This window comes from Callithrix jacchus, chromosome 11 (assembly GCF_049354715.1).
Source record: "Callithrix jacchus isolate 240 chromosome 11, calJac240_pri, whole genome shotgun sequence".
Taxonomy (NCBI): Eukaryota; Metazoa; Chordata; class Mammalia; order Primates; family Cebidae; genus Callithrix; species Callithrix jacchus.
Genome location: NC_133512.1, coordinates 103,323,332 through 103,343,001, shown reverse-complemented (window position 1 = coordinate 103,343,001; position 19,670 = coordinate 103,323,332). Strand labels below are relative to the sequence as shown.

General features: G+C 48.3%; 1 protein-coding gene across 1 annotated transcript; it reads right to left on the bottom strand.

The window, feature by feature from the left end:
- Positions 1-2,211: 2,211 nt before the first annotated feature.
- Positions 2,212-9,547, bottom strand: NOBOX (NOBOX oogenesis homeobox). Its single transcript, XM_078342112.1, has 8 exons — positions 9,238-9,547; positions 6,729-7,280; positions 5,927-6,033; positions 5,483-5,589; positions 5,136-5,221; positions 4,686-4,914; positions 3,967-4,271; positions 2,212-3,234 (listed from the first exon to the last, which is right to left on the bottom strand). The coding sequence occupies exons 1-8, from the start codon at positions 9,272-9,274 to the stop codon at positions 2,933-2,935; spliced, it is 1,725 nt and encodes a 574-aa protein (XP_078198238.1). The 5' UTR covers positions 9,275-9,547; the 3' UTR covers positions 2,212-2,932.
- Between the last annotated feature and the right edge of the window lie 10,123 nt (positions 9,548-19,670).

Below are 19,670 nucleotides of genomic sequence, written 5' to 3'. Positions count from 1 at the left end.
GAAGTTTTCACCATTTTCTCTTTGGGGTTTAATTCTCAATTAACTCATTTTATTTTTAATATAGTATTAGATCATCAAAACTTTTTATCTAGGAGTTGCATGTAAGGACAGACCTCAAAGTTGATTACCCTCCAATTCTTGGTGTTAGATGCTGTTTTTGCTCCATACAGAGGTGCGACTACTCATTGAATATTGGGGGCATGAACCAGTTAAGGTCTGGAGGAGAAAATATCCAGCCACCGTGGAGGGCTTCGAAAGCAACAGAATGCTCTGATGACTGATGGAAAGAGCAGGTATAATCTTCCATCTATTTCCCCTATGTCTGGTTTTAGGCTGTTCATTTCATGAACCTCATGAGACAGAACGTAAGAAGAGATATGTAAATGTATACGTCTAAAATCTCAGTTATGTGTAATACATTGCATAATTCAACAAACACATATCCTAATCTGTAAATTAAGGATACTGAAATTTGGCTATTACAATCCCCATCACATACAAGCAAAGCCAACCTTCTGGTTTCCTATTTTTGCCGGTGGATTTCTGCATCCTTTCAGAGACATTTTCTCATCAGCTTGCATTACCTATTGTTTAAATCACACCTCCCTAATCCTTAGACACTCCTCTTCTTTATCTTAAGAGGACATTGATCTTTATAGCTATTTTCTCCCTTTTTATATTCATCTTCCTGTCCCTTCAGCTTTCTCTGCTTTCCATTCCACTTCCTGATTCACGTATCATCTTCCTGTCTCTCCCACCCCTGAGCCTCTTCCCTTTGTTCCGCTCCTGACCTGTTCTTTCCTACTGTAGACCCCTCAGGTCCCTTTCCTCCAATTTCTAGATCTGTGCCTTAACTTTTCTCTTCTGTTTAAATGTATTTTAGGGTAGATTTTCTTCTATGGTTCTCTGCCTCTTTCATCACCCAGTCAACGTTTTGCTACTTCTCATACTTACTGTCTTCACCCTTCATTCACCTTTCTGGTCCTTTTTAGTTACAACTCCTAGGCACCACTCTTCTCTTTTTTTTTTTTTTTTTTTGAGATGGAGTTTCACTCTCGTTACCCAGGCTGGAGTGCAATGGCGCAATCTCGGCTCACCGCAACCTCAGCCTCCTGGGTTCAGGCAATTCTCCTGCCTCAGCCTCCTGAGTAGCTGGGATTTCAGGCACGCACCACCGTGCCCAGCTAATTTTTTGTATTTTTAGTAGAGAAGGGGTTTCACCATGTTGACCAGGATGGACTTGATCTCTTGACCTCGGGATCCACCCGCCTCGGCCTCCCAAAGTGCTGGGATTACAGGTGTGAGCCACCGCACCTGGCCCCACTCTTCTATTTTTATACATATTGGTTGCTTACCCTCCTTCTCATTCTCTCTTTAGCTCTTACGTGCTAAAGCAGGATCTCAAGCATAGAACCAGTAAGTTCTAATTGATCTTTCTTCCTCATTGCCTAATTTGGCTCACCCCCATCAGAGGACAGAAGGAAGCTATTCAAGTTCAACGTGAATGCAGAATCACTCTGTGCAATGGAACAGGAGGTGGTGTATCCTCACGCAGTGTCCATTCCTTCTTGAGCTCCTGACCCCTTTTGGAGGCATCTAGGGAGCATTCTCCATCTTTGGGTAAGCTCTCTCTTGTTCCCTCCTCTTCCAACATCTCAACCTATAACCAGACCTCCCAAGATTAGCACCCAATTTCAGAAAGTAACCAAAAACAAATGGAGGAGGTAAAATTGCAGTCTATGGGTGAGAGTTGAGCATGGAATGGTTGGTGATAGTTTTAGGTGCTCTCTCAGGTGCCTGGCAAAGTGTCACTTGGTACCTCTGCAAGCTGGGGCGGGAGAGACAGAAACTATTCTGGATGCTTCATCCTGGCCCAGGGAGGTCTAACCATTATAATATGGGGGTGCTGTCATATCCTCCTCTGCAGGCGAGAACTTCTTTCCCAGCCCCAACTCACCCCCATTCCTCAGGATCTGCCGTGAGGAGGCACCTGGCAACAGCCCTACAATGTGCCCCCACTGGAGCCTGATCCCCCAGGCCACTCCCAGCCCAAATCCCCTGATCCCTCTCATCCCCACCTCCTGTACTGTTCTGTGCTTTCTCACTTATCCTTCTCCACTAGATATCCTAGAGGATATTTATATCCTCAATAAAATATATATTATATCTGAGGATATTGATATCCTCAGAGCGCTCCCCAGCCCCCACTCCCACACACACCAAAGAACTGTGGGAAAATAAGTCATAGTTCACAATACCACAGAAGTGACCTCAGATAGTCTCAGGCTTCTCTTGTGATCCTGTCCCTACAGGGCCCAACTTCCAGAGAGAGGCCCAGACCCAGATTTGCTCAGGTTCAGTCATGGGTTTGGGAATAGAATATGGTTAAATGTCAGGACATTTTCAGAAGGAAGAGCCCAAGATGCCCAGTTCCTTCTTTAGTGGGAGATATAGGCCCCAGGAAGAGGCCCTCCATGTGGTCATGCCCAGTGGTGCCCCCTTCTGAGAATGACATCCAACAACTGCTCAGCCGAGTAGAAGAAAAGGCAGAAAATGGAGCTCTTCATTAGTGTGAGTGCAGAGACGCATAACCGCAGAGAAGACCCCACAACAGACTAGTTTACTGCTTACAGTGGACATTCCAGCTCAGTCATCAAGCAGGATAGGAAACAAACAAAAACACCTGATACAACATTCACAAGTAACACAGGCCACCTGCTTTCTTCAGGAACCCCACATAGACGTGTGGAGAAACATAAAGAGCCCTCCCTCTTCCTTCTTATATCAGCAAGACGAGCCTACGCAGGGGAAACGTCCAACTCCCCCCTCAGTCTAGAGTCCACACTCCTTCCCAAACCTCCAACCCCTATCCTCTGAGTGGGCCCAATCCTATCCCACCAAACACCCCCTTTTCACTCTTCGGCCCGCACAACTAGGGGACATGGCTATTCTTGTCGTCCCCTCTGGCCTCGTCCAGTGCTGAGGGCTGATCCAGGGAAGCAGCCGGTGGTTCCTCTTTTGGCTTGCTGAGTAAGGGCCCGGTCCCTGGCCTGGCCCCTTCAGGCAGCTGGGAGGGACCTGACGAAGGCTGCCTGCCCAGAGCCTGAGTGCAGGGAGCTGGAAATAGATCAGGAAAGTAGCCATCACCTCCTGGGGGGTGCCCCAGAGCTTGTGGGCAGAACGGACCAGGGAAGGGCAGTTCTAGCAAACAGGGGTCATTCCATGAGGCTGTACCTGTGGGGTCAGAGGATGGAGGAATTATCAGACAGGACTAAGAGTATCAACTATCATTCAGGGTGTTCTACAACAGATCCCCCCCACACCCCAACACACATAGACACATCTTAGGACCACAGTGCAAGTCTGGGTGAAACTCTAGCCTCATGCTCTGTCCTCAGAACTACAGGTGCTCTTGGACTCAAGGTCCTGTGGTTTAGTGACATTGACACAAGCGAACCATGGATCAGGCCAATGCTGTCTCATACCCGCAACACAAAGACCAGGAACCCCCTGATCTTTCCCCACCTTCTGCTAGAATCTAGTTTTAATATGACAGATGTTTCTAGGATTTCAGAGATCCAAGTGGCCCCACAGAATATTAGCTGCCATCTACTCTAGGCCAAGTATTTTTGTTTCTAATCCTCACCAAATCCCTCCCTGACATAGAACTATCAATCCCATTTCAGAGTCCCAGAAACTGAGACTTGACAGAGCTAGTAACTGGCTGAGCTGGACCTCAAACCCATTTTCCTAATGCCAGACTCCAGAGTTCTCTGCTAACTCTGTGCTCTGCAGCCTCTGCAGAATTTGAGGAAGAAGAGCTTAATCAAGAGAACTAGGGGCAAACAAAAGGTTTCACTCACCATCCATGACCTGCCTCAGTCTACCCTCCAGATAAGGTGGCTCTCTGTCCCTTTCTCACCTTCATCAATCACAAGGGGACTTTCTCTCCCAGCCCCAACTCACCCATATTCCCAGCAGGCGGCTGCATCAGGATCTGCCCTGAGGAGGTGCCTGGGCAATAGCCCTGAGGTGTGCCCCCGCTGGAGCCGCAGGGAAATGTAAACAGAGAGTCTTCAGGTGGTGGAAGCGTCAGTGAACTGGGCATGGAGAAGGGGAAACTGGGGAGGTAGGGAAACTGGGGCTGAGGGGGTTGGAAAAGTGGGGTCTGTGGAGCCTGGGAGAACTGGAAGGGCCCCGGCTGGTTGTTCTGCTGGTAATCCTGGGGCTCCAGCTCTTCCAAATATGAACAGGGGGGCGGCAGGGCAATGCTGCAAGGACAGAGGAACAGCTGGTAAGGTGCGGGAGTGGGGGAGGTGTGGAAGTGGGGAGGTGCGGGGGTTGGGGAGTTGTGGGGGTGGGGGAGCTGCGGAGGTGGGGGAGCTCCCCATTCCTACCACAGTAGCCGAGTCTCTTCCTTGCACATCCTTCCCATCTCCATGGTGACCCCAGCCTTGCAAGGCCACTGTAGCTGCCTCTTCTCCCTCTTCCTGCTCTATTGCTGTGACCTTCCTCCAACACCCAGGTCATTACCAGCCCAGATCCCCTTATCCCTTTCATCACCATCTCCGCCACTGCTCTGTGTTCCTCTCAGTTAACCCTTTCCCCTCTCAGGGTCTATCTTCTCTCCATCTATACCCTCCACCCCTGATAACTCGAGTGATCTACCCCTATAGGTTCCTTACCTTGTCCCCCAGGACCCACAGGGGCCATTCTTGTGGCTGCTGTCACTGCCAGCAACGTCCATCAGCAGCGGCATCAGTTGGGGGGTGTGGACAGGACCAAGGGGGAAAGGAAGGTTGGCCCTTCGCACAGGTGGGGGGCTGAAGAGTGGGGGCGTTGCCACCCTCTGAGCACCCTCACTGGGTTGGGTGGGGGCCAAAGTCTGGTCAGATGTCAGCAGCATGGGGGGCTCTAGGAACGGAAGGCAGAGAGGGGCTATCAGGGTAAGGAGGTGGGAGGCAGGTTTGGGATTGCTGAATGGTAGACAAAGCATGCCCACGTCCCCCTGAATAGACCCTGCTGGTCCCAAACACTGGAGGACTCTGGTCACTCCTACCTCCATCAAACTAGCCCCCTGTGTCTTCACTAGCTTTAGCTGCCATTTTCCCCCAGTTCTGAAGGTTGGAGCTCACCTGGAAAGGTATCCAGGGGGGACTCCTGAGGGAAAGAGTCAGGCTTTGGCTCCACAGGCACAGGAGGCAGGAGCTCAGCTGTAGAGCTGGAGGCAGGAAGAATGAAGACTGTAGCTTTGGTGGTCTCTGGCTTTGCACAGGTGCCTCATTGCCGGGAGACATACCAATTCCCAAACTGTGCCTCCTACAGGGCACGAGAAACTTCCCAACCCCATGGCAGCCAGAATCCCTCTAAATCTTAGCTGGCAACCCCAGGACTCATGTCTACCCTTCCAATGCTCTCTTTCTAGATCACGATCCCAGCTCAGACCCTACTTCCATCCACAGGGAAGAGGAGAGATTCTTACCCGCACTGACTGCTGGCAGGGCCAGGGGCTGCAGGATTGTCCTTGCTTTCTTTCCCATTCAGTTTCTCTGTTTTTCGCCACTTGGCCCGGCGATTCTGGAACCACACCTATAGGGGGAAAGGTGCTTGAAGAACTGGAGAAAAGGGGTAGAGACTGAGGCTTAGGTCCTGGCTGTTGCACAAGCAGCTACAGGACTTTGGAAGGTCACTCCAGCACTCTGCTTCCGAGGCCTCTGTCAGGCTGGTTCTATCAAAAGTCTGCAGTGCCTTCCCTCCTGACAGTCTCAGGCTGTGGGACCCTGGAAACAGTCAGGGACACAACCACGTCTGAGGCTCAATTCAGCTCCTACCCTAGCTGCCGCTGAGCACTTGCTCTGCAACTTGGGAGTTTCCATGATGGGCCCACATCCACCCGACCCGCCACCAGTGAGCCGGCCCCCTTTACCATGATGCGCTGGGGGGTCACCCCCACCTTCTGGGCGATTTCCCGGCGTTTATCACTGTCGGGATAGTGGTCTTCCTGGAATATCCTCTCTAGCTCCTCCAGCTGATCTGGAAGAAGAAGAAATGTGTGAGGAGGACAAAGGCCAGTGACAGGCAGGAGAGGAGACAGATACTTGCCAAGTATCTCTAGCAGATGGGGCCACTGTCCCTAACCCAATGCCTTCCCAAAGCCTTCCCTATTGGGCTGGGCCTTCTCACTCTTGAGTGCTGTAGCAGAGAGCTGTGTGATGTTTACTTTCCTTGCTCTTCTACCCTCGTCCCAACCACATTTTCTTTCTTTCTGAGATGGCCCAGGCTGGAGTGCAGTGGTGTGATCTCAGCTCACTGCAACCTCTGCCTCCTGGGTTCAAGGAATTCTCCTGATTCTACCTCCTGAGTAACTGGGATTATAGGCACCACATCAGCGAATGTTTGTATTTTTAGTAGAAACAGGGTTTCACTGTATTGGCCAGGCTGGTCTCAAAGTCCTGACTTCAGATGATCCACCTGCCTCAGCCTCCCAAAGTGCTGGGATTATAGGCATGAGCCACTGTGCCTGGCTCCAATCTCATTTTCTGATGTGATAACCCAACCTTCCCTCTGAGGGTCAGAGATAGTGGCACTACCACAACCCAAGAGAGAAGCCAGGACGAAGTGACAAACTAACCATATCGTCTGGTCTCCTGGGCTACATTCCTCACGCAGCCCCACTTTCCCAGGATGACCCAGATATCTTAAATTTCCTCTCACCTTTAGGGACTTACCTGAGCGGTATAGAGTTCGTGTCTTTTTCCTAAGTTGGCAGGTCACTTCCGGGGGCCCCTGCTTCTGCTCTGTGTTTTGATTGCTCGGGGCCAATGTGCTGAGGAGGTTGGCCAGGTGACAGGGGCCCCGGCCTGACCCACAGGGCACTGGGTTGTGTGTAGCACGGGCTGAGCTAGGGACACTAGGAGATGATATTGGGGCCAGACCCGTGGCGTTAGGCTTTTTCTGCTTCCCCGGGGCTGGAGGATAAGACCCCTTTCCTATCTTCACCTCTTCCACTGGGAGGGAACGATCTTCCGCCTGAGGCTGGGGTCTGGAGCGGGCTAGAGTTCTGTCTTTGTGGGGAGCCCGGGAGCTGGGGTGCGGGCACAGTCTCCCAGCATCAGCCCCAGCGGATTCTGTAGAAACTGCTGGTGGCTGCTTCTCTCCTGAGATGGTGCAGGAGGGTGGCAGTTCCTCCCTCTGAGTATCCTGAGCATGAGGGGCTGAGTCCTGTAGCGGTTTCTCCTCCTTGTGTCCTGTGGTCAGGGGCTTGCCTCCAGCTTCCTGGCCTGTGGGGAGCCAACATCCGCTGACCTTAGCACCAGGGAGAAGGAAGAACTGGACCAAGAGGAAGTGTTGCTTCCTGCTCTGCAAACAGTTTGATCTTAAGCTTTCATTTGTCCACCTATCAAATGGGGTAATAATTTCACACTTACCCTTCTAATTTGACTATTGTGAGGATTAAATCAGATAACCCAACTTCTCTGAAAAATATAGACAAATGTATACAATTCTGGGAAGGCCTTAGCTCATGCTATCTCCTAATTTGGGGGTACTCACTCCCTGTGAGTTCCCTTTTTCCCAGACACCAGGCATACAAGTTTGAGGGACTGTTCAGGGGTCTCCAATGGACCATGTTGGGGCTGGGGGTGGTCAAGGAAGACAAGAGAAACAGATTGACAGAGATTCTGCTTCTCCCAAGGCTGGATGCAGTTCCCACAGTGTGTCAGGCATTATTGCTTGGAGACGGGACAAGGCAGGATTTGATGGTCACCAGAAGCTGGGTCAAGAGCATCAGAGGAGATACCAGGGACAACCAGAGAACTCTGTCTCTGCCAGCCCTCCTCAGCCCCATACATGCCCCCACCTCCCCCACAGCACATCCATTTTCTCCCCCTCCCTGCAAAGCAGAATCTTACTCCCTGGTCAACCTCTTTTTCAAGTAAGGAAATTGCAGCCCAGCTAGAACTAAAACCATACTACTCATACCTAAAGCCTGGCTTCCTTTCTGTGAGCTGATGGATGCATCGGGAGCTTACCATATTCCAAGCAAGGCGCTAAGCACCTTTCCAAGATTAGCACAGTGACTATTTAATCTCTATTAATAATGCTCTCTAGCAGATGAAAGAATAAGGATGAGCCGGCAGAGCAGTATGTCCAAGATCACACAGCACCCTGACCGCATACTCTGTGTACTTAATCACTACATGGAGTCCTTCCTGGGGCCATCAAGTGATCCCCCCACCTTCACCTCCAGACTGACTCATAATCCCAAGAACTCTCAGCTCAGGGAGCTGCTTTATCATTTCCAAGTAAATTGGAACATTTGTAATGAATGCTAAGTAGGGACTAAGAGCTATTGTTACTTTAATGAAAACTGCCAGATAGGTCTTAAGGAACAATTTTCTTTTTTCTCTCTTTTTTTTTTTTTGAGATAAAGTCTCCCTCTGTCACCCAGGCTGGAGTGCAGTGGCATGATTCTGGCTCACTGCAACCTCAGCCTCCTAGGTTGAAGCGATTCTCGTGCCTCTGCTTCCCAAGTATCTGGGATCACAGGTGGGTGCCCCCACACCTGGCTCATTTTTGTATTTTTAGCAGAAATGGTTTCTCCATGTTGGCCAGGCTGGTCTCCAACTCCTGACCTTAGGTGATCCACCTGCTGCGGCCTCCCTAAGTGCTGGGATTGCAGGCATGAACCACAGCGCCCAGCCCTAGAAATGAGGGAAGGTCGTGGGCAAAGGTGCTATTCCAAGTCCTTTCCTAGGGCACAGGCTGGACCCGACTTGCATGAGAGGGACTGGGCTGGTGAAGAGGATGAGCAGGCCCCTATGGGTTGAAGGGACAAAGCTGGCTGGTGGTGTGAGGAAGGGGGAACAAATTTGTTTATGACATTTTAGGAGAGCTTGTACTGTAGCAAAAAACCCAGCACTGTGGGTGCTCGTGTCCTATGGGAGTGATGTGCCCTAGTAAGAAGGGGACAGGGACAGACTAGAAGGGACCTGGGGCTCCCAGGGTTCTCTCCCCTGCGCTCTGGGAGATTGGGGGACTGCAACCCGAAAGCGCAGGGTGAGGTCGGCCTCCTCCCACCCTACCCTACCCTACCACACCCCACCCCACCGGACTCCACCTGGCCCTCGGCCTCCCGAAGCTCTGAGGTCGCCTAACGCTACCTGGTGACTACAGGCCTCCCCACTCGCCAAGCCCCTCAAGCCGGACCCCCTCGCGCGCTGGGGACTCCGCTCTCACCCCGTGGTCCCTGGCAGGGATCCTGCGTGGGTTCCATGGCCTGGACTCCCGCCTCCGCGGCCGGCCCGTGCTGCACAGGCGCGGCCTAATGAGGCCTCACGGGGCCGGCAGGTGTGCAGCCCGCACGGGCCGGGGATCCGCAGCCCGAGGCTGCGCCCCCTCACCCCCACCCCCAGGGCGAGGCTGGCCCGGGAGGCTCCGCTGGAGCAGCTGCGAGGGCGGGGAGGACGGGCCTGGGCGCCGGCTGCTCCCCTCCCCCGCCGGCCAGGCGCCAGGCCCAGGTGCTGGTCTCCTCCGGGCGGCCCCTCCCGCGGCGGGGCTGGAGGGCGAGGCTGAGGCGGGGGTGGGGACCGGAGCGAGGCCAGCCGGTGGTCCTCGGAGGGCTGGCGTGGGCTCACGCACACCCTAGTGCGGACTTGGTCCTGGGTCATGGCTAAAGCCTGTGCTCGAAGCCCTTTCCTGTGGACTGGAAGGCGATTTCTAGAGCCACTCCTCAAAGGGGTCCCCAAGCGCTGGGTTGCCCAACCCCCACGCTAGAGCCTCTCCAAGCGTCAGTATTAGCCTCAAGGTCCCGTCCTGATTTTTTTATTTTTGAGATGGAATCTCACTCTGTGGCCCAGGCTGGAGTGCAGTGGTGCCATCTCAGCTCATGGCTCACTGCAACCTCCTCCTCCCGGGTTCGAGCGTTTCTCCTGCCTCAGCCTCATGAGTAGCTGGGATCACAGGCGCCCGCCACCACGCTCAGCTAATTTTTGTATTTTTAGTAGAGACGGGGTTTCACCATGTTGGTTAGGCTGGTCTAGAACTCCTGACCTCAAGTAATCCGCCTGCCTTTGCCTCCGCCTCCTAAAGTGCTGGGAATACAGGCATGAACCACCGCGCCAGGACTGATTTGAGGGTCTCCACTGCACAATGCCTGCAGCAGATGATGGAGCTGAGAGAGCCACAGACTCCGTAGTTCGGGTGCAGTGCACAGACAGCAAATTCAGGTACAGCCAGAAGGCGGCCCTGCCAGGGAAGGTATGGTCACTGTGTTTTCATCCATTTGATATTTCGGTTTTCTCTCTCTAAAAATGGAAGGGTCTTTCTTAGGGGAGATCTCACAGGGGTGAATCCTTATGATTTCTGCTTCATGGAATGTTTCTTAACATCTTCATACCAGCAAAATCAGAATTTAAAAATTCTTGCCTCTTATTCTGAGTGGTGGAGGGTAGAAAGTCAGTGTGCTGGCCAGATAGAAACAGGTGCTTGGAGCTGGGTGGGGAGCGGGGCAGCCTGGAACAGAATACAGGTGTTTTGCTTTAAGGATTTAAAAGACTCTGGACACCACGTGCTTTCATGCTGAAATCAGCTGTGGGTACGTTTTCCTATTCCTTAAATTGCCTTGAGGGGCTTGGCCTACACACGTGGACTTTGGAGGGTTGTGAGAGCTTCAGTTTTTCTGGAACACAAAAATGTAAACTAACTTCAAATATGATCAAATCTTCAGGCATCTGCTGTTTTATTCTGTTGCCTTCAGTAAGGCAGATAGCCTCTGGTTTCTAAGATGCTCAGATAGGTGGGGAGGCGTTCAGATAGTTGGGGCTCAGTTTCTCTGCTAGAAATGAGGCATTCCAGGACAAGTGAGCAAGGTCTGGGGGAAACTGATGTTGCTTTCAGGATCATTTGATGGTGAAAAATGAGGACCATTTAGTGGTGACATGGTAAATGGAACGCAGGCACTTCCTTGCTCACAGAAGCTTGCCGGTGGAGGGGAGATCATCAAATGATCATGTTAGGACAGTGTGGTCAGTGGTGACTTAGAAGTATGAAAGGCTAATATGGAGCATGGAGGAGCAGGAACCCCTCCTGGGCTAGGAGAAGGCAGCACATGGGCTATGAGCTATGGAGTTGACCACATCACAGTCCCGCTTAAAACCGGATAGTCCTATAATCCCAGCACTTTGGGAGGCTGAGGCGGGCGGATGACAAGGTCAGTTCAATACCATCCTGGCTAACAATGAAACCTCATCTCTACTAAAAAAAACAAAAAACAAAAAAACGCAAAAAAATTAGCTGAGCGTGGTGGCACGTGCCTGTAATCCTAACTACTCCAGAGGCTGAGGCAGGAGAATCACTTGAACCTGGAGGTGGAGGTTGCAGTGAGCCGAGATTGCGCCATTGTACTCCAGCCTGGGCGAGAGTGAGATTCCGTCTCAAAAAAAACACAAAAAACAAAAAAACCCAACACTGACCCCTGACTGCCAGGATAAACGCCAGGCTGTGAGGTCTGGGCCTTTCCCCTGGATCCTCAGCTCCCATGTGTTGCCCGCCCGGGTATTTCAATGGTGTTGTGTGTGTTTGTCTCTTTTGACCTAATGTTTCTCAAAGAATGCTCTTAAAACCCCCAGGTCACAGTTTCTTAGGGAATTTGATTAAAATGGAGGTTCCCATCCCCAGAAATCTTAATTGGCTGGTGCAAGGAGATACCCAGAAATATCCATTTGAAGCCCCTCAGGTAACTTTTGTACATTTCAGAATTTGAGACACTTTTAGACCCTGCAAAAACAAAGTCAGTTAAAACTATCCTGGGGACCAGCACTTTGGGAGGCCGAGGCGGGTGGATCACGTGGTCAAGAGATCGAGACCACCCTGGTCAACATGGTGAAACCCCATCTCTACTAAAAATACAGAAAATTAGCTGGGCATGGTGGCGCGTGCCTGTAATCCCAGCTACTCAGGAGGCTGAGGCAGGAGAATTGCCTGAACCCAGGAGGCGGAAGTTACGGTGAGCCAAGATCAGTGCCATTAGACTCCAGCCTGGGTAACAAGAGTGAAACTCCGTCTCAAAAAAAAAAAAAAATCAACTATCCTGGGGATGGGAGTGGTGCAGGGGATGGTTGGAGCCTGTGTGGGGAAAGGAAATGACCTTTTGTTCTTTCGGAGGTGTCTGCTGCAGTGAGAAGCTGGGTGCAATTAATTTCTTAACAGATTATTCTATCACATTAAACTGAAAATAAGTCATCCTTCTCTGCTGTCATTTATGGTATATTTCCTCTCTCCAGCTGGCTCCCCTCTGCCAGGGTGAAGGTCAGAAAGCAAAGATACAAATTGCCTATAGGCCGGATGGCACCCTTCCACAAACTGAAAGATACAGGGTCTAACTCTACAAAAGATTAGCATAGAGACTTAGGAAATTAAAAATATTGGCATTTTTCAAGCTGAGTGCAGTGGCTCACACCTGTAATCCCAGCACGTTGGGAGGCTGAGGCAGGCAGATCACCTGTGGTCAAGAGTTTGAGACCAGCCTGGCCAACATGGTGAAATCCTGTCTCTCTCTACTAAAAATACAAAAATTAGCTGGGCATGGTGGCATGCGCCTGTAATCCTAGTTACTTGAAAGGCTGAGGCAAGAGAATTGCTGGAACCTGGGAGGTGGTGCGATCTCAGTGAGCTGAGATCGCGCCACCTCATTCCAGCCTGGGTGACAGAGACTCCATCTCAAAAATAAAAAAATTTAAAAACTGGCATTTTTCCAAACACAGAAACTTTTTTCCTGCAAATAATATAGTTGGATGTTTTGTTTATTTACTTGAAGAATTTTATTGAATGGTTGCAAGTGAATTTTATCTAAGATGTACATTGCATGGGAAAATGTCTTGATGAGTTATGTTGGGAATGTGTTGTGTTTTTGATATATCCTATTAAGTTGTATCTTCCATGGATCAACTTCAAGTGAAGGAGGTTTGTCATGGAAGTTAAAATACTGGCTAGAGAAAAAAGACCGTTCAATTGTATGGAGGACCACAAGGTATTGTTTTAGGAGAATTGGGGCTATTTCTTCCTAAGTCCTATTTGGTTGCATTTCATCTTTGTGATCTGCTGACTAGTTCATAGACTCAATCAACTTTGTTTAGAGGACAGGGAGGTTTTTTTTTAAATTGTAGTTTTTTTCTAGTTTCTTAGTGTTAGATGCTTGGTGCCACAAAATAAAATTAGCTCTGAGACAAGGGATCTCTCAGCAAAGCAATTTTTACTTCCTGCACTGCAGGAAGGGTACCCTCACTAGCCATCTTGCCACAAGAGTACAATGAATAAAGGAAAAGAAGACATATTTATCCTTTACCCATTTGTGGTTGTCCTTACTGCTGTGTCTGATCTCTGTTGGTTGGAGCCATACCTCACAATCTAAACTAAAACCCGATTGGTGAATAACTTGAAACTTTTTAAACAGGTAAGGGACATGCCTGTGAGCACATCCAGCACAGATATCTCGGTTAAAATACAAGGACATAGAATGTACTACATGCCTATAAGCATGGCAAATCTAACAGCTACATAGGATAGGGCTTAACAAAGAGTTGTTAGTAAATTTATTCTTTAACAAGAAAGGAAACTTTGGAGAGGAAATTTCCTACTTTCCACACTTAGTGTTCAGAGCCAGACTATATAGTACTACCACCCTGCACTTAGCACGAGCCATTTATTCCAACATCTTTTTCTTCTCACAGATACGAGAATGCAAGAACAAAAAGAAAGGTGTCTGATTCTAAAAAATAGTAATTTTTTTTCAGTCTATGAAGACAAAAGTGAAATAAGTGTTCTTGGTCCTTCTCCGTCTCTCTCTATAATAAGAAAATAATCTGAAAGAGGCAGATGATTGAGAACATTTTTTGAAGCAAAACCACAAGGTAATGCGTTCTGGTTCTGTGGGCCACACCCCAGTGTAGGCAGCAGCAGGTCACTGGAATACCTGGGACCAGAAAGGCAAGAATAAGTTGTGAAAGACCAGGCAGAAAGCTGACAGTCCCTGGCCAGGGAGATCACAGTCACAGCAAGCATGGGAGGTCAGGGCCCCGGCAAACCACTAGGAAGAGAAGACCTGTCCAGGGCAGAGAGAGTGAAGTGAAGCCTGAGCCAGGCACATGCTGAGGGACCAGCACTGCCAGAGCCCTGGCTAGTGGCTGGATGACTGAATATACTGGGGACCGATGGAGGGAAAAAGTGAATGGTCCTGAAGACTGGGAGAGACGCTGGGAACTGTCAAAGTCTCTGCCCAGGGTCTTCCCTGGCAACCCCAGAAAAGGACGTTTTCAGGTTTTCTGTGAAGAGAATTAAGAACACCTGGCTAGTGTGGAAACTGCCGGGCAGGGCGAGGACAAGTTCTGGCGTGAATGAGCGTCGTAACTTCTAATGCCCTTGCCCCAGACACTCAGGATAATGTGCTTATAACAAGAATGGTGACCAGGTTTTAAACATTCTGCTGCTGCTGCTGCTGCTGTTGTTTACAATTGATTGCCACTGCTGGTGTTTTGTAATTTAGAATGTACTTTCACATCTGTTCTGATTTCTCCTGATGCGCCTGAGTTTTGGAGGCATGTTCTTCTTTCTGTTCTATTCTAGTCTCCTCCAGGATTGTAATCGCTGTTGCTAATTATAGCATGGCATTCAAGGACCCCTCAAAACTTGGCCCCAATCTTCACTCAGGCTTCCTCTTTGGCTACCACCCCTCTCCTGCCCCCCAGCCTCCTCTACTCTTCCAGGCTTTTTCCCCAAGCTTTTAGTCCTTAGAAATGGCCGTGTCTTCTCAAGGGCACAGATCAAGCTGCTTATCAGCATGAAACATCTTTTTTTTTTTTTTTCTCCTGGCAGTCTTACTCATATTCCAAAGCCCAACCCAAATATTCTCTTTCTGGAGAAGCCTGGCTCAGCCTTCTGCAGCCAGAATTAACTGCCCCTTCCTAGATCCTCCCCCTTGCACTGTGTTTACATTTATATTACATCACTGGACACAGGCTGAACTGATTAGCGCTTTGTGTATTCTCCACTGGATTGGGAGTTCTTAGAGGGTAACATGCATCTATTCATGCCGGGTGCTTTCTTCTTGCTTTATAAGTATCAACTCATTGAATTCTAACAACACTATGAAGTTCTATTATGTAATTATCCCCATCTTATTGAAGAAACTGTGGCATAAAGAGTTTCTTACTTCTCAAAGCTCACAGTGGCCACCTCGGATTTGAACCTGGTTAGTCTGGTTCCTGCCTACATGCCTAAACACTAGGCTACACTGTTTATTTGATTGTATCAATCACTGTGCTGGTATAGTGAATCCCGCATGGGGGATGGATTATTGCTCAGTGACAAAAAGTTGGCCATTGCCAGGAGTTAGGCAGCAGGGGAGGGAAGTGGCTGTGAGTTGAAAAGGATAGCAGCAGTGATGGAACGGTTCTGAATTTTGGCTGTAGTAGTGGTTCCACACATCTACATACAAGATAAAACTGCACAGAACGGGCAGGGTGCAGTGGCTCACCCCTGTAATCCTCCAAGCACTTTTGGAGGGCGAGGTGCGGGGATGATGAGGTCAGGAGATCGAGACCATCCTGCTCAAGATGGTGAAACCCTGTCTCCACTAAAATGCAAAAAGTTAGCAGGGTGTGGTGGCATGCACCTGTACTCCCTACTTGGGAAGCTGAGGCAGAGGAATAGCTTGTAACAGGAGGCAGACATTGCAGTGAGCCGAGATGGCGCCACAGCACTCCAGCCTGGCAGCAGACCAAGATTCTGTCTCAAAAAAAAGGAAAAAAAGAAAGAAAAACTGCGCAGAACTAAATACACACGAGTGCATGAAAAACTGGTAAAGTCTGAGTAAAGTCACAGATTGTATCAAAGTCAGTTTCCTGGTGTGCTTTGTACTGGAGTGACAGAGGGTGTAAAGGGAGAAAGGGTATATGGAATCCCTGTATTGTTTCTTACCACTGCATGTGAATCTATAATTATCTCAAAAAGCAGGAAAATAGTTGATCCCAGTGTTCTGACCACAAGTTTGGTTCTCCTGGACTTGGTTAAATAGAATTCACAGAAATAATATTTTGTGTATAGTAGCATTATTATCCTTTGGTTGATGGTAACTTTAACATATAGATTTCAATTATAGCTGCATCTTTAACAGGGGTGTGGGTAGGCAAGCAGAAGAATTTATGTCTGATTTGTTCTAAAAGTAAAACAATAAACATGCCTCATAACAGGAATGCAAATTTATGAGAAAAAGAATGGTAAATACTGAACAATTAGAACGGGAAAAAGATGCTATTTCTCATCAAACAACAGTATCAGATATTAACAATTTGGTGCATTTCCTCACAGTATTTTTTCCTTTATTGCTGTTTTGTATATGACCTTCATGATTGTAGTTTCACTCCATATATAGTTTCAAGCATTTCTCCCATAGAATGTTTCATAGTTTTCAGAATTTATTGAGTAGCTGTACTATATTACTGTAATTTAACTATATTCCACTGTTAGAACAATCTTTTTTTTTTTTTTTTTTTGAGACAGAGTGTTGCTTTTTCTCCCAGGATGGAGTGCAGGAGCGTGATCTCCGCTCACTGCAACCTCTGCCTTCCAGGGTTTCAAGTGATTCTCCTGACTCAGCCTCCTGAGCAGCTATGGCTACAGGTGCCTACCACCATGCCCAGCTAATTTTTGTATCTTTAATAGAGACGGGGTTTCAACATGTTGGCTAGGATAGTCTTGAACTCCTGACCTTGTGATCTGCCCGCCTTGGCCTCCCAAAGTGATGGGATTACAGGCATGAGCCATGGCGCCCAGCTGTGCAATCTTTTTAACTTAAATGTTATATATTTTTAAAAATTAAAAAGATAAATTTGAAATAAAACTTGTATCTTTTTTGTTAATGGCTTTAAAAAAAAATAAAAACCTTTTACAGGCTGGGTGTGGTGGCTCACACCTGTAATCCCAGCACTTTGGGAGGCTGAGGTGGGCGGATCATGAGGTCAGGAGATCGAGACCATCCTGGCCATGGTGAAACCTCATCTCTACTAAAATACAAAAAATTAGCTGGATGTGGTGGCATGCGCCTGTAGTCCCAGCTACTCAGGAGGCCGAGGCAGGGGAATCACTTGAATCCGTGAGACGGAGGTTGCAGAGCCGAGATCGTGCCACTGCATTCCAGCCTGGTGAAAGAGCAAGACTGGATCAAAAAAAAAGAAAAAAAAACCTCTTCCACTTGGTTATTGATCTATCTATATATATATTTAATAGTCCCAAGCCCATGAGAAGCCATGAAGTTGCTCATTTCACAGGAATAGACAGGCTGCCTGGCTGGCAAGTGGACTGTTAAGGGTAACTTGAAGAAGGGGTCCGGGATTCTGAGGTCATAAACTTGACAGCCAGCAGGGCAGCTTTAATGAGAGGCAAAAAGTGCCGCTGAACAATGTATTTTTACCTCCTTTGGTATCTTGGGGCTGTACCAGTTCTGCTGGTGGCTTGATAGACTTTTCTGATGTTTGGGTCTAGGGTCAGTGGCTCCCAAGAGAGGGTGCTCTGCCAAGAGTCTTCAGCGTATGGGAAGACAACTCTGTCTTCTGTCCAGAGTGTGGTGCTCACAGTTTTCCTGTTGCTTCCAGGACATGAGCTCACCCTCCAGGGCGTCGAAGCCACCCTTGTCTCTGGTGTCCCAGGTACCCTCCAGGTCTGGCGACGTTAGTGTCAATGGGAGAGCCATGTCATGCTCAGCAGCCTCTTCTCTCCTTTTGGGCCAACAAACTTTAGACTTACTAACATTGTGGTGACAATTCTAGATCTTTAAAATTGAAGATACTTGACCTTGTCTTTATCTCCTTTGCTTGATGTCAATCAAGAGCAAGATCACTAGTGTGGGTTAGAAGCTGGAAGCAACTTCCTTTGCATGGAGGAGGGAAGGGTGACATATTAGGCTTGTGTTAAGTGAGGCATAGAGATTAAGCAATGATAGCAGACTAGATTGATTACCTAAGAAATAATTCGGCCTGCAAAACCTGTCATTCCCTCGCTTGGAAAGAAGCAATCAAACTGGATAGGCTATGAGATCCAGCCTTTGTTTTGCAAAGGGCTGCTGATCGTTTGTCTCATGAGCTGCATGGCTTCATGCTGCACGTTATTAAGGTAGTGCAAGGGAGCGTAGGTTGGGAGTGGGTATCCTGGAGTTCAGTCAGGCTCTCATTCAGAGCAGTCCTAAGGAAAAGGAAAGCAGAGCAACAGACAGGGAAAAGCCATATTGGAACCAGGGATGTATTAGGTATCATTAGATATGCATTCTTGAGTCAGGAGACCTAGTTTATGATCTGAACTATTAGAGATCCTCTTCCAAGGCCAGCTTTACAGCTTCTCTGTTGATGTGGGCTCCTGAGCAAGGAAAACACATCTCTCAAACTAAACCTGATTCTCAAACTGAATTCCTGATTCCCGCCCCCAAACTTGTCACTCCTGTCCTCCCTGTCTTTGTATCCCTCACCCAGTTGGAATCACCCTTGAATTTCTCTCTCTCTCTCTCACACAGCATCAATAGAAACTGCCAGATTATTCCTGTTGCCCTCTTTCTACTCCGATCCCACTGTCATCCATTTTCCAAAGACTTGCATGTGAAAGTCTTAAAATGTAAGTTAAATCACGTACATTCTTCTCCTATTTATACGCTTCAGTGATTTGTCCGCGTACTTGGAGGAAATGAAAACTTCTTGCTGTGGTCCTGTGTGATCTGGCTCGTTTATCACCCCAACGTTATCTCAGGTGACTCTTCTGATCCTTTAAGTACTTGAAATAGATCAGATTTTCCCATGGCAAGGTGCTGACCTACGCTGTTCCTGTGCTTGGCCAAACTCTTCTCTCTGTTCTTGTGACTAGTTCTTAACCAGGAATTAGTTGAAATGTTGTCCATCAATGTCAATTCCTTCAGCCACAGTACTACTTATTAACATCTGTCTCCTGATTTTTTTTTTTTGTTGTTTCCATTACAACTCTTAACACAACATGTAATTATACGTTGATTTGTTTACAATGTATCTCTTTTACTATATACGTATATTTTTTATTGTACTTTAAGTTCTGGGGTACTTGCGCTGATCCTGCCGAATTGTTACATAGGTATACAGTGTAACAATGGTTACATGGTGGTTTGCAGCATCCGTCCCCATCATTTACATTAGCTATTTCTCCTAATGTTATCCCTCCCCAATCCCTCCAGCCCCTGCTATTGCTCTCCTAGCTCCCCCACACCCCAACAGGTCCTGGTATGTGATGTTCCTCTCCCTGCGTCCATGTGTTCTCATTGTTCATCACCCACTTATGAGTGACAACATGTGGTGTTTGGTTTTCTGTTCTTGTGTCAGTTTGCTGAGAATGATGATTTCCAGCTTCATCCATGTCCCTGCAAAGGAAGTAAACTTATCCTTTTTTATGGTTTCATAGGTACAAAAACTATCCTAGTTTGTTTCAACAATGTATACCTGTGTATACAATATATCTAGCATAGTGGCTGGGCTCTGAAGTGTTAACTATTTGTTGAATTAATTAATAAATGAACTAATAATAATGTGGACCTTTTAGTTGGAAGAGAGAAGGAGAAAATTATCAGATTCATGGCACAAATTGCAGTTTTTGGAAATTCACAATTT